A 15,873-nucleotide genomic window follows, 5' to 3' on the forward strand; every position below is an offset into this window, starting at 1 on the left:
GTTGCCAGAGGGTAGACAACATATGTTTGGCACAGCTAGCCACCAGCAGAAGTTGATGGCATTCCATGCCACTGAGGGAACTTGAACCTTAAGCAACTCTAATGGATCCAGAAGTATCTCAAGTTATGTATTTGCTCCTTCAGAGGGAGTATAACCACATCCCAAGCTGGCCACATCTCATCCCTCTGGTCCAGGGAACCACCTGCGAACTGTTGCTCAGTTTTGTCAGAATAAAGCTTCAGTTTATTAGCTCTCATCCAGTCAATTCCTGAGGCAAAGCAAACTGTCCAGCACATCCACTGCCACACCTGCAGGTGTAAAGGAGAAGTAGAGCTGTGTGTCATCAGCATATTACAGACAATGTAGTCCAAAATGCTGGATGGCCCCACTCAGCATTTTCATGGAGATGTTAAACAGTGTGGGAGATAAGATCACACCCTGCGGAATTCCACACTGAATGTTCCATGGCAACAAACAGTATTACCCAAGCACAACCATATGAAAATTACCATCCAAGTAGGACTGGAACCACTGTAGAGCAATGCCACTCAACCCCAACTTAGCTGTTCCAGAAGAAGAATACCATGGTCAAAGCACTGAGAGGTTGAGAAGAGTTAACAGGAAGACACTCACCATGTCTCTTTCCCAGCATAGCTCACTATTCAGGGTGACCAAGGCAGTTTCCATATTGAAGTTAACTGAAATGGATCCCATCTGAAATGGATCTAGAAAGTTGGTTTAATCCAAGAGAGCCTGGATCTGTTCCACAATCATTGCTCAGGGACCTTGCCCAAGAAGGGAAGACTAGCAACTGGTCATTAATTACTTAGATTGTCTGAATAAAATAAGAATTTATTAAGGATTGCAGGCAGAGACCACCCCATCACCATCCTGGCCCAGGCTGACCCCTCTCTTTACAGATTGTCACCCAGACTCAACCAGGCACCTTGACCATGTCCTTGGGCTGTACTAACAGAAACTCGTCCAACCCCTAGGACTGGACAGACACTTCTTGTGATGTATCTGCTTTAACAGTGGAGTCAAGTTCTTGGCAAATGCAAGCAATTTTATATCCATCTTGCTCACCCACTCAGGTCTTGGTGATACAGACCAGGTCAGCCTTCTTATCCACAATCAAATCATGGTTAGGACAAAACTTATTCAAAGTCAATCTGGCGTTCAACAGTAATAGCTGCAAACCTGAAGGTTGGCTGATAGGACAACCACCATTCCTCAAGCTGGAGAGGGGCCTGGCACACTCTCTATTCTGTGTCACCTGGCCTGTGCCTCCTCTCTCTATATATCTACCCTTGCTCAGAATCACTGTAATTGCCCTTTCCCCAGCTGATCTCGTTTCAGGCATATCTTTTCCTCATGCCCCAAAACTGAGTGCCATAAAACACCTCTGAGCAAATTACAATTGGACAACAACCATCCAAAAGATAAAGTAGCTATAAAGCATCAGCTACGAATCCCCCCCCTTTAAGAGCAGTTTTCCGTGGGAAAACCAATGATAATTTACTCAAGCAAGAGCTAGGTTGATTTTATAAACAGGCTTTCAGGCTGCAGTCCTGTGCACACAGAACTTGGTGGAACTTCCTTCTGACTTGTGCATAGGCTTCGCCTTTCAATATAGTTTGGCATTTAAAGCAAGTAAAGCTACAGCATTTCTTAAGAAACATTTTAAACTACAATGTAACTTTAATCCATATAGAAATGGCCCTGTTTACAGCTAAACTTCAGCTGAATTTCAGGAAGAAGCAGCAATCTTCTGGGAGGCCAACACTGCTGAAAAGCTGTTCAGAAAAATTGAGATGACAGATTAACAGCATTCATGCCATAGTTCACTCTTATCTGACACTTGACTTTCACTACAGACAGATGAATTCTTGATAGGAAGGTAAACAAAGAAAAATATAATATACAGCACCCTAAAAATGTCATGAAAGGTTTGTTTTATGGTATTGAATTGCAGTGTTTTTAACATTTAAAAATAGAAGTTTGAAAATGCCCTTCAGATTGTTTAGGGAATTTTAATAACATGCAAGAGTTTGTGTAACACTCACCTAAAACTAAATAGAACACAATATTGTGATTTGCATCCTGCTCATTGAACAAGATGTTATTCATAAACACATAGATTGATGTATATGATGTTTAGAGACTGAGATTTAAAGAAGCAATAAGCTGAAGAAAAAATAACAAAATCAAAACAGAGAACATTTGAAGAGGGATATGGCCTTATTCTGACATCCATCTTTTTGGAAAGTACATTGCTACATCAGAATATTAATAGTCAATAAAGGAAATTATATTTAAAACCTTGCATTGTTTTGTGATCTTTTTCACATTTCTTCAAAGGAGAGAGCACTTGAGTCATATGTGTTTCTTTGGGATGCTCAAAGGAAAGGGATTTTGTAGATCAAAGTGGCTGGGAAGTAGCAGTCAGCAAAGGCAGCAGTTCAAAAGTAGAATTTGTTCAGAGCACAGATCCAGCAAGCTCAGAACCGTTATAGGGTATTCCATCCTATCCAGCTACTAAATTAAACTGCCAAGGTGTACTTTATCACTTCCATGAACTCACATCTGATTTTTATTTGCCCCTTTAAAAAATAAATAAAGGAGATTTGGAGGACCTCCCATGTAATTACCGGTAACTTAGATCAAATTTACATTAGCATTCCCTTCCTATAGTGTCATTATTAGAATCACCACTGCAGTTGTATCAAGTGCTGTAAGTTCAATGGAAGATATACAGCATTTGCAGGCAACCCTGAATGCAGTGTATACAGTTCTAGATTCAGAAGTTCTTGAGGCCTGACTATATGTTGCATGCAAGTATGTGTAATTGAACCGTGATAACCCTTTTATTTTAGGAAATGCTTTTTCAGTAGCAATTTCAGGTAGGGAACTGACATGCGAGGAAAGGACTAAGCATGCCACACACCCAATTCTCTGCTTCAGATTACCACTTCCTGAAGTGCTTTTTCCTTAAATAAAAGGGCTGCTGTGGTTCAGTTATGTGCATTTGCATCATGTAATGTGTAGTTATATCCTCAGATAGAAACAGGTGGATAGAACGTCTTTTTCAAGTGTGATGTTGGAAAGGTGGCATATGAAAAATGTAACTAAATCCATAATAGATAACTGCAGCTATCTTGACACTCTCTTGCTCAGTGGCCTCAGATGCCTTTGTACGATGGACCATACACCCACCTTTAGTTGCTGCAAAGAGTATGACATGGGCAATACTTTTCTTTTTTGGAGAGGCTCATACTATTTGTTTTCTTGTTTGGGCCAAATAATGTTTGAGATCCTTTGTTGTAGAACCACTGTAGTGTATAGCTAAGCTGGAGAGTCGCCAATTCAATCTCACCTCAATTATACACGAAGTCCTCTGCCCATATCATCTACTCATAGAGATAATAATACGGACCTAACATACAAGATGGTTGTAAGAATTACTGAGAAGAATGTGCATGGAGCTCTTTGAATATGCAGAAAGTGTTATATAAATGCTAATAATTAATTTCATTATAGTGGCTGTGAAAGTAATAGGCTAGCCAATGCCTATTGTTAAGATCTCTACCCAGCACCTGCTTTTCATTTCTCCCTTTGTCAGCTGTATCCACTAGCAAATCATTAATTTACATCATGCGATTTCCCCCACCACCACCACCACGCCAATCTGGATATAGAGCAGTATTTCTATCCATAAGCATATATGGGGGAGATTGTGGTGTCCTTGCTGCCACTTACCAAGTTAAAGGCTGTGGTTATATTCAGACAGGTGCCTTTCATAACTCAGTCCTGTTGGCGCTCTGCTACATTGGCTTTCTCTCACTTTCCCAGCCCTGATTTGCAGAAAAGAAGCAGCAACCAGTCTTTAAAGTCACGTGACCAACATGATTCCACCCTTACGTTTTGTGAACGAGCTTTAAATCTAAGTTTCCTATTTCCAATCCCAGTGATTACTCCACTGAGCCTGCCTGTTAGTGTGTCTCTAGTACCATACAGAAAGTTTAATATAGAAAACTGTTGCCTTGTTGGTTCCAGAGTATGAGAGGTTCAAAGTAGATTAGTGATTGGCCTTGAATAACCTGCCTTTATTTGAAGAGCAAATATTGGCTCAGTAAATGTGTTATGGCACCTGTTTGTGTGCAAAAGCACATTGCTATTAATTTGTGCTGATTTGGAGTCTGTAGTATCACCCTTGCAAAGCTCCAGGCTTTTCACAGCTGCCTTTAATTAAATTACCGCTTCCTATCTACACACAGAGACATGTACACACACATTCATTTATTCAAAGCCTTATGTATTCTACCTTTCAGGGGAGAGCCCTCCCAATGAAGCATAGCTGCCAAGTTATCCCTTTTTTAAAGGGATTTTCCCTTATGCTGAATAGGCTTCCTCGCGAGAAAAGGGAAAACTTGGCAGCTATGCAATGAAGCTTATGAAAGATTTTGATTTCTAAAATTTTATTTAAAAGCATATCTAAACCATTTAATATTTCAAAAATCTCTCAAGTGGTGTACAGAAGCAACATCAATGAAAACAAAAAAAATAACTTAAAGCCAATAAAACAGTATAAAAATATAATGGCAAATCCAACAGACTAGTTGGGGCTGATGGGAGTTGTAGTCCAAAAAAGTCCAGATCTGGAGGGTACCAGGTTGACAACAGCTGGATTAATGGGTAGCATGAACTTTCTGTGTTACTTCAGAAACACTGCAGTAATAAAGTCTGTTGGGGCATCTCTTGAGAAGTCTTGTAATGTGGTGACTGAAAAATTAATGCAAGTCATGGCTTGTATAATTTCTTGCAAGTCTAATTGTAAGTTGCAAACTTTGATTGTGCCACATAGCACTTTCATGTAGATTAAAAAGAAAGGGAAGAAAAGATGGAACCCTGTAGGACAGGTATGGTTGAACCTGAGATTCTCCAGGTGTTGCCCAATCAGCTCCTATCAGCCCCAGCCAGTATGGCCAATGATCAAAGATGGTGGATGCTATATTCCTGCAACATCTGGAGGGCTACAGGCTAGCCACGCTGATTTAATTCCCAGGGGGAATTAGTCTTCCAGCACCACCTTCTGGAATTATGTCACAACTTTGAAAGAGGACTTTGGTCAATAGTAGCAAAAAGTATTTATCACTCCTGTGTTTCTAGAACCATGCTGCCATTAGTTACTGTACTTCCAAACAATAAAGGAAGAGGGAAACTGATGAAACAATTACATTTTCAAATTCCTGAATGTGAAAAAGTTGCACTAAACATTGTAGGCTTGCTCATCTTCTTCTGTTAATTCTGGTATTCCAAAAGCATGCAACTGGCATTTGTCTTTCGGTTTACAAAAACTCCATATCTTCAAACTCTGAATTATTTAAGCTCCCACAACACATGCACTTTTGCTTTTCAAGCATGAGTTATAATTTAATTAAAAACTTCTGGTGCATCGCTAGCTATTTAAATATTTAAATGTTCCATGGATCACTTTCGATTATCTGCTCACATGAAATTCCTGAAGATGTCAGATTTTTAAGATTCCCAAAGTTACACTTGGAATTGTCTGTTGATGCAAAGGGGACTGTGATAATTACATACATCCATTAGTATCAGCAGAGGAGATAAACTTTGGGGAGGCTTAATGGGCATGTCTCAGTGACAGCTAGCAAAGAACATTTGGCATGATTAAGGATAGACTTGAATGTACTTGAAAATATACTCTCATTATGGACGCCCAGTGGAAGTTGCACTACAAATGTTAAATTCCCCAGAAGAAGAGTTATGTGGCAGGGAAGCTTTGAAATCCACTGTGGCCGTCATCCAAATTATTCTCTTCTCTTTATGTCTTTCCGCTGTCAGATTCATTTTGTGATGCCCAACTTGGCTCCCTGTGTGCGTTGAAAAGAGGCAACCTGTTGATTTTTCCTCTCTCTCCTCCTGCTATGTTTCAGATTGTCCAAAGATACATCAAGGAGTGGCTTGAGAGAAAGAAGCCTCCGTTTGGTGCTATTAGCAGCTGTGTGCTCCTGATGATCATCTATACAACGTTCTGTGATACTTTTTCCAATCCAAACATTGACCTTGACAAGTTTAGCCTGATTATAATTGTTTTCATAAGTAAGTACCACCAGTTCATTTATAATCCCTTTTAAGAGCTGGAAAATGTTTCAAAGAGCTGTGTATTGCTGCCCAAGGAATCAGAGCCCATAGTGTACTCCCACATCCATTCTGAGTTTCTTTGTATTGCAACCACATTCTAATATGTGATGAATTGGGGCTATTGAGCACTGCCATGGTTTTTGGATGCATTTTAGAAAAGAAGTAACACTCGCTATAATTTTCTAGCATAGAAATGGTGCGCCTTAATATGTGGGTAATGCCGTAGTAGCATAGATTCAATTAAGACATTTGCTTCTATTTAGAAATGATGTGCTCCTTGAAGAGCAAGCATACTTGTGGGCAGGGGCGTACGGGGGGGCATGGGGGCGCACCCCGGGTGCCACCCTGGGAGGGGTGACAAGATGGCCCGCTGCCTCCCCCCCAGCTGTAGTGCAGCCTTTGTGCTTGCAGTGACACATGCAAAAAAGTGGCAACTTTTAAGCACACAGTTGTACTATTTTACAAAATGAAGGTTGATGGTATGACCTAGCAGCAACAGATGGCCTGATACAGGGACCTGCTCATAGTGGCAGCTGTCGTGACACCAGTTACCCACCCTCTCTCCATGCACATGCACACAATATTTTGAGCAAGGGTGCTTAGCTAAGCTGTGTTGCCGTGGTGCTCAGAAAGTAGTGTTGCTAGCATCTACACTGTTGGATAGCATCCTTGGTTTGCTCTGCCACAGAGTCAGCTATCGATTTCAATACAGATGGTCTTCCAGAACAAATCCCCTCATTGTAAGAAGAATCCAAACACACAAACGGAAGCATATTTTTCCTCTATGTGTGCAGAGGCATGTGTGGAAGGATCCTCTTGTGGCCCCTGCAGTTCCTGATGTGGCAAAGTGTCAAGTTTTAAATTTTATTGTGCTTCAGTTAGTCTTTCATCTCTAAGCAGTAAATAGCAGAGCTGACTAAGATACGGTTTTCTGGATATAAAATCTTAAAAGGGCATCCACTCTCCATGGGCATTATAGAACTTACGATATTATGGTTTTCTCTGTGGTTAACAACAAGAGTGTCAGTTTTTTCATGGTGAATTTTTGTAGGATGGTTCTAGTTGAATAGCAGCATGTTAAAATATTTGTTGTTGGTAGAATATTGTTCTGTCATAAAGCACAAGAATTATATTTCTTGCACAATCAGTATGTTTTGCCCTGTCTGTATAATCCGTATGTTTTGGTCAGGTGTAAAAAATGTCAGATAAATTGGATCAAAAAGGTGCTTGTAAGCATTTTTTTTAATTGGCTGAGGAGAGAGAGGGTGCTATTCAAGTAAATTTTATTTAGAGTAGACCTACTGAAATTAATGGGCCTAACTTAGTCATGTTCATTACTTTCAATGGGTCTACTCTGAGTAAACCTCAGGTAAATACTATTTGTTGTGTTTTGTCTTCTTTCATATATTTGATGATAAATAACTGCCTTGGGATTACCCTTTTAAAGATTAAAATTAGCTCAGAAAATAAAAGTATTCTGCTGAGGACTGTCTGTAACTCAAGTGGTTAAAAAAAAGTTCCTGTTTTACTAAATAGAGATCAAAATGTGGGGAAACAATTCAGAAATTAATGCAAACCAAAAGTGTAAGATGGTGGTGAGGAAGGGCAAGCAGCCATGTGAGATTGTCTGGTGAAGCTACAAAATTTCTAATCCTCATTCATCCTGGAAGAAATAGACTCATAGAAAGCACACACACACACCCCACACCATGTGCTTCAGAAGTTATCCTCAACGTAGGAAAGGTCAGGAAGAACTTGAGATTGGGCTGGACATCTCCTGTAGCTCCCTTGCTCCTTTCTTTCTGTGTTGACCCTGCAAGCGACTAACACATGAAGACTTCTGTATTAACACTTTTAAATTCATGAATAACTTAGGAATATTTAATAAGATATACTGCAGTCATACATTATATGCAATATAATTGCATACACACATACATATAAATATGCATGTATATGTTCTTCCTACTATTCCTTTCAATATTCTCATCTTTTAATTTTAATTTTAACTTTTCTTAGCTTTTAATTTCTTAGCTTCTTTGTATTTAATATGAAGCAATTTCTTTTGTCAAAAAATTAACATTTATCAAATTCCTCCAATTAACAAAAGTTCACCCATTCAAAGAAACCAGCTTGACCTGTTATGTGAGCCTCATACTGAAAACTAACAAGCCACCAGCCCTCATGATCATTTATTCAGAGTGTGAGAGCCATTTCCAAGCCCTTCATTACTTTTTCCTACTATGATATCAATTCTTTGCACAGGGTGAATAGGAGAATTTTGTAAGGTATTATGACAGTGTTTAGTGCTGCAGGTACATATCTGACTTTTGTACTTGTAGCAGAATAGCAGGCATATATTTTCTCATTCTTAATAGTAAAATAGATGCATTTTTTAATATGAAGAGATGGGTGTGCATCTAAAATGCACATTTGCGTGGGTCTTTTCATGTTGCATTTAACATTTATCAAACTACTTTGTCTTTCAGTATTTTCAGTTCAGCTGGGATTCATGATGTTAACTTTCTTCTTCTCTACAAGGTATGTTACGGCAGTAAAAGTTATCTCTATGGCAAAAAAGAATAGTTGGGGAGTATTGTCCTTTCTGTCAGCAACTCAAAAGTTTGTACCAGGTGTTATGCACCTGAGAAAGCAAAGGATGGATGGATAATCCAGTTACTGTTTGTTTGAACACTTATACCCCACCTTGCTATGATACAATCTGACTCAATAGAAAATAGAAAACGAGCATTACAATACATTCCCAATATCGCTGAGAACAAGCTCTTTGCAGCTGTTGGGAAAATACTGTAAATATCAGCAGAGGATCTCTGGCTGGCTGTAGCTCCAATTAACTACACGGTGAGTGGAGGAGGCAGCTGTAGTGAAGAAAATGCCTAACTGGGGAGTAGTTAATTAAACAATTCAGGAGGAGGGGGTAAAATGGTGTGCTGGGCTTTCCTGGACACTTGCAGTTTGGAATAATTACTACTCTAATACGTATTCACACACTCTCTTTTTACTTAATAGCCACTAATTGAATAGGGTCCAAGAGCTACGTCTCTGTAGTCACAGAGGGAATCCCTTCTGTCCCTGTGCTTTCCTTGTTAACATAGGCCTGATCTAGCCCTATTAGCATAGTGCTCTGCTATGCAACCTGGCTTTTATCACCAAGATTTCTGTGATGCAATTAATTTTTGAAGTGCCTGGGAAAATCTCTTGCACAATCAGCATGGTTGATTGGCCTCCAGGAGGCAGTTATTAGGCACCTTTAATTTATCTTCTGTATACAGACCATATTTTTTCATAATGGCCCTCAGTGGATGGTGGACAAATTTAATATAAAACAGAACCTACTACCTGGTTTTGCACTCAACTGTGATGCACTAATTTTATTGGAGCCAAAAAGGGTGTGCTGAACTGAATTCAGCACCTTCCCCAATCACCTAACATGCCCCTAAACTAGCAAGTAATCTATGCCTTTCTTGGAGCGGGGGTAGTTTATTTCCTTCCTATTGTGTGGCAAATTGTAAGTTGTTTTTGTTTTTATTTAAAAGGGGAAAAGATATAGCTTTCCACATACATATAGTTGGCCATTATGAGAAGAGGATGCTGAACTAGATAGGCAAGAGCTGGGTAGGGGTTTGGACAGGTGGTTCAGACACTTGCAGTTTTCCCTCTGTCTACACACACACACACACACACACACACACACACACTCGCACGCCTAGAAATGCAGACTGAATTTTATTGAAAATACTTTGATATTTAAATGAATAATAATTTTCCTGTTACATATGAGCAGCCATTCCTTTCCCTAAGCCATGTGCCTAGCTTCAGACCGCACAACAAGCTGCTGTTACTCCAGAATGGAAACAAAAGCCTTCCAATTCCTTGTGATATCACTGGAAGTGGAGTGGGTAGCATAAACTCAAGTGCCACTGCATCTTGTCCTAGTAACACTAAACCGTGATTTAACGTTGAGTGCAAACACACAGATAATGTGTGTTTCAATAAGGCTACAAGCAAATTATGCCAGTATTTTAGGTTTCACCCTAATAGACTATTTAGAACTGTGTTTTAAGAGTTCTGGTACCCAGTTTTTGGAAATGTGAAAAATAGCTTTAATGTGGTGCTTTACATTTGTGGGAAAGTACCCTGGGCTGGGATAAACATATCTCCCATGAGAACCAATTGGAATCCTTTCATAGGTGCCAACTCCCTGGGTGCCAGAGCACCCACAAAATTTCCCATTAAGCGGCCAGGCATCCACAAATTTTGGTTGCAGAGCCAGGTTGACACTCCTGAACCCTCTCATTTTCCAGATAAGAATATATGCAGACAAGATTTTGCAACAACAGAGAAGCTATTCCATTTAATGCAAAAATCAAAAGCTGGTGAGCGTATGTAGCTAGAACTATATTTTATGAAACCTAATGCAAAGTGATTAAAAACACTCTTATGGAGTATGGAAAGTGAGCAGACATTTGGTAGAAGAGACTTCTAAAGTTCCTTACATTTTTTCTAGGAAGAATTCTGGTTTCACACCAGCAGATACAGTGGCTATTATCTTCTGCTCTACGCACAAATCTCTGACTTTGGGTAAGTCTTTACTAGAGGTTGAGTTCAACTTTTCAGTCTAATCACACTGCTCCTTATAGTTCACTTTGTTATGAAAGTGGTTTTCTGATATTCTGTTATCAGTTCAGCAATATGACAAGATGTAGTATAAAAGCCTAGCATTAATATTAGTACATTCATGAGAACACTTTTGCAATGGGCAAGTAAATGTTTCCTAAGAGGAAGACAACATAGTCTCCTTTGGGAATTCAGTAATTGTATTACAGTGCCATTAATCTGTTCCTTCTTTAGAGAAAGTGATGTGATTTTTTTATTTGTTTTTGATGTTCTCTTTCTCTAATCTAATATTGATAAAGTTTGTGGTTCATTTCAGATTATGTTCTGAGTTATTACAACACAGTCAAACAGCAAAATTATTATAGCTCAAAACTGTAATGCACAAAGCATTTCCAATATAAAGAAACATAAATAAAGACAGCAGTGTTTTATCAAATATCAGTGTATTTATCCTAAGCAGTCTCTGGACTATGTGTTTATTCATTACAATTCAGTATTCAAAGATCATTGACTTACTAGTCACTCAAAATTCCCTTGCAATAACATTTGTTATGGTAGATATGTACAATAATTTCAATTAAAATACAGTTGTACTTTGAGTGGGAAGGCACTGCTGAACATTGGATTTATTTCCTGTGATTTATGGTGATTAGTAAAGATCAAAATAAGAATTTTTAATATAAAGTTTACAGATATTTGTCATACCATACTTTCTCACAGTGGGTGGCATCCAATAATGTCCACTTGCATGAAAAAGCCATTTGTGCAAAGAGGACTTCTCATTTCCCCCCTTCCTCATCCCCAGAATCTGCTTCACAACGTCCTTCAACCCTCTGTGGCAGATTTGGGGTCACATGTCTGCTTGCATTGCCTTTGTGTGTTCCTTCTGGTCCCCCTCATTCCATCAAAGCTTCTATTTCCTGAAAGAAGCCTTCTTACTTCAAGTAGCTTGCTTGATTCTGCTCATTAACCACATTGATGCCATCTTGGTGATGCAGACCTATGTTGCAATATCCAAAACAAAAAAGGTACAATGACCGCTCAAACCTGTTGAGTGTTTTCTTCAAAGTAAGTCCCGGTAGGGCTTTCTTCAAAATGCATGTGAAATCTAACTCATTGCACCTAAAAATGATGGTGATGTAAAACAGAGAAATATGCCATATAAGCTGGGACCTAACATATATTTGGGCTGGGTAACAATAAACATTTTTGGAAATGAACTTTTTAAAATTGCCATTGGACACGCCCTTGGAGATTCCATATGCAAAAACATGGCACTTAGAAGTACATCACTGTCTATCAGTCCTTTTCAACTGGAAAGAACACCTCATTATACGGTAATTAATATTTGGCATTTTCTCCAAATATAACCACAAGTCAGTGTTCCAGGAAGCTGACGAAAAGTTTACCGAGCAATTTAAATAGAGAGTGGTAACCCTAGGGAAAATATTTGCAAATGCACCCAATTTATTCTTACGTTGGCGTCAATGAGAGCTTCAGTTTCTTTCAGACCTACATGTCAAGATCACTCAATGTGGACCATTTTTGGGATGGTGTATTTGTTCCATAAAACTCATCTGTTGACTACATCCACTGATATAGGAAATATCCTCAAATATCTATCCAGCTTTCTGGCCTTGTTAGCACACAACTCCGATGTATTGCATTAATTAAATCAATTGGTTTTGAGATGGAACCATTGCCAGGCACTTTGCAATCTCTCTCACTGTTGTCTCCTAACCCACAGTAAGTCCTATGTTAAATTCATAGCAAACTCCTTGGTGTTAAGACATCCAGTGCTAGAGGTGGAAATGTGGCATTCTAAAAAACTACTTCCACTTTCTGTGAATCATATAGATGCATCACTTGATGAAGAAGAAAGAAGTGGTGGATAATATGGGTGGCCATTATCATGATGATGATCATCATCATCATCATATACTGTGTTCTTGGACATGTTGCATGTATGGTATAGGGAGCCCTATATGAAGTAGAAAAAGAGAAATTGGTTGTGTTTTAGTACAGTATCTACATTTGGTAGCTGTTGGGGCCTAAATAATTTCCAAATGAACTTATAAAGAAGGAAGACTAGAGAACTATCAACAAGACAAAGGGGTCTGAACCGAAAAGCTATGAAAAGGGGTGAACATTTACAACAAGCACCAGATTTTCTACTCGAGAGACCACGGAGGAACACTTGTGAGTTTCCACTTTCCAAAGCAAAAGCAATTACCGGTAGTATGCTTTGTAGCAATAATGATAAAGCAGTTGTTGTTGTTGCTGCTGTTGCTGTTGTTGTTGTTGGCATCCGTCTGTCTTGAGAGATGAGTGCACCTCCAGGAGTGAAGTCAAACTGCGTGAGCAGCTCTAAAGTGAAATCGCCAGGGCGCAAGCCTGGCCATTATGTAAGGAGGTCCTGGGCTGCCCAGACGACAAGGACACCCATCCCTTTTTGGCCTCACTGATGTGATCCAAAGGAAAGGAAAGCAATACATTTGGCACTAGCAGCTTCTCTACAAATTTCCTTGTTTAATTAAAAAAAATTAAGAGAAGTGAAAATAGAAGAAAGTAATAGGAGAAAGACTGAGGAAAAGAGAAGAGAAGAAGAAAGATGGATTCTAGTGGCTAAGAAATAAAAGTGGGTCCCTTGGTTGCCAGCTGGGGTTTAATGTTGATCCGAAAAGGGTAGATTGCTGTGTTACAGTTTTCCTAAGTACTGTACTCTGATCTAAAATCCTCTATATTTAGAAGAGTAATTTTTTGTCATAGAATTTACCAAAGGTCCTTTAGAATAATTGTGGAAGCATGACTAATCTGCCAGCTTTTTAGAGCAGATTTATTTGTGGTGTGTTTTCTGAGGTTTCAGGGGACACAGTGGGACAAGATGCTGCAGTTCAGGAATGAAAGTTGGGGTGGGGAGTATAAATGGGATCTCTGGATTGAGGCCCCTGACAACATGGGAGTGGTGCTTTGTCTAAAGTCACATTGTTGTGGAATAGTAATTAAGTTAATCTACTACCATCTGTTCCCAAGGCTAGATCTTTCTACCCAGGAAACCAACAAGACTTTCATTGCCGACTTCATAACGAATGACAACTTGTCTGTTGTGCTGTTCCACTGTAATTTACCTGAACAGATTTAGGAGAGAATCAAGATTCTGTTTTTAACACTTGTGTTTGAATATTTAAGGGCACCAGTGAACTTCAGGGCCTTTTTTTAAGTCCGCTGTGAGGATGTTTTTATCTGCTTTCAAAACTCCAGCACCACTAAGCAAACAAGAGCACTTAGGGGCCTCCTGCAACAAAAGCCATTTCACTTGGAGCTTAAACTGATTTTTCACATTCTGGCATGTGAAGCCTCCACAGGGTGCCTTGCGTCCATTCCCTGGGGAGTGCAGCATAGCACCAGCAGAGGAGGAGGAAAGATGACAGCTTTGAAGCCTTAGAAGTGGTAATAAGAGAAGCATGAGAAGACTCTTGTAAGGCACTTCTCCCACACCGTATTATGAAACCAACTAATTCCCACATGCGGCATGCTCAGGAGGCCATCTGCCACTTCCTCTGCTTGGATCCATGAAGAAGCTCTCACTCAACACCGAGACAAGCACAGTTCCCTCCCATATGTTGGGTTTCCTTCTGTAGACAGAACAGTTGATGTACCTGTATTTCCTCAAGGCACAGGATGCATAGGTTGAATTTGTATGGATCAAACACACACACACACACACACACACACACACACACACACACACACACGAAGAAACATACAGTCCTCCCTGACATTGCTCCTTGGTATATTTCATCTAATAACATCAGTTTTGATAGAAACTGAACTGCTCTCATTCTTTTTAACGAGAATGTATAATTTCTGCTGTGACATCACTTTTATTTGTATTTTGTTTAACTAGATAATTAGGGATATAAAATCTCACTAGTGAAGATAAATGTGGCACCTGAGAATTCCCTCAGGCATATTTGCTCTCATTTTGTTCTTTCTCTCCCTGCCTCTTTGGAACATGCATGCCTAGTACATGCAAGCACATGAAACACAAGACATTTGATGCATGGCTTTTATTAGCGTATTTGCCATTGATTGATTAGTGCTTAGTATTAGTACTTCTTCTATTGATTGATTGCAGATGAAGTGACTATTTGACCTTTAATTATAAGCTTGGCTATTGAAAATGACATTGAGCTATGGCTTCACATAATCCATCTGGAAAACCTGACATGATGTCATTCCCTGGGGTTAATTCTGCGGGAGAAGGGAGGCCTAGAGGAAGTACCGCAACTATCAGGATGGTTCATCTAGAACAATACTGCAGGCTTTGTTGCCTGCAGTTGATGAGCAGCCCCAGCGCTTTGGAGAAGTTAACTTGCTTACCGGTATACTATAGAGATGAATTTGCCTGCTACAAGTTGCCAGTTCACAATGAGTACAGCAGATTCCCCAGAAATTCAGAGGATGGAAAACCCATTTTACAGCTACTATTCATTACAGCGTTTGGACCTGCAGTGTATCAATACTAGAAATAATGACATGGTTACATGGTTATTCGTGTATTTAGCTTTTTAAAAATAATTGAATTTGGTGAGACTTGCAAGTGTTTAACTTAGGCTGGATTGTACCAAACATTTTAGTTTTAATACCAGGAATAAGTAATCATGCCTTCCGTGGTTCTCATGTTGATCAGCAAAATATCAATAATTACCATGTTATGAGCTTTGTCTGAGTTTTCTGATTTGGCTAATAGAACAGCCTAATGTGTCTAAAGAATTGCAAAGAGGTTTTTTTCCCCTAGCATGGATTTAAGGAGCTTCCTTATTTGAATAGACAATAAGATTATATTACTTCACACAGATTAAATGGAGTTGGTTGTTGCAGTCTCCGAAATTCTATCTTGCAATTTTATCTTAATTCTACTGAATCATGGCCTAATTTGAGGATAGTTAGGCATGGTGAATAACCCATTCTTTTACAGAAACCTAGAGTGGATATCAAAGAGGTCTCCCTACCTCTCCAAGTGTGAAATCACTGTTGTTCCAACTTGTCAACTTTCTCAGCACCATG

General features: G+C 39.3%; 1 protein-coding gene across 2 annotated transcripts in view; it reads left to right on the plus strand.

Annotated features, from left to right (window-relative positions):
- Positions 1 to 15,873, plus strand: part of SLC10A7 (solute carrier family 10 member 7) — a 138,239-nt gene that overhangs the window by 103,198 nt on the left and 19,168 nt on the right. For both annotated transcript variants that reach the window (XM_035113913.3, XM_088660288.1), the window contains exons 8-10: positions 5,958 to 6,123; positions 8,655 to 8,706; positions 10,694 to 10,767. In XM_035113913.3, coding sequence (XP_034969804.2) covers positions 5,958 to 6,123; positions 8,655 to 8,706; positions 10,694 to 10,767 — 292 coding nt within the window. The remainder of the gene's footprint in view (positions 1 to 5,957; positions 6,124 to 8,654; positions 8,707 to 10,693; positions 10,768 to 15,873) is intronic.

Source organism: Zootoca vivipara, chromosome Z1 (genome assembly GCF_965207765.1).
Source record: "Zootoca vivipara chromosome Z1, rZooViv2.hap1.1, whole genome shotgun sequence".
Classification (NCBI taxonomy): Eukaryota; Metazoa; Chordata; class Lepidosauria; order Squamata; family Lacertidae; genus Zootoca; species Zootoca vivipara.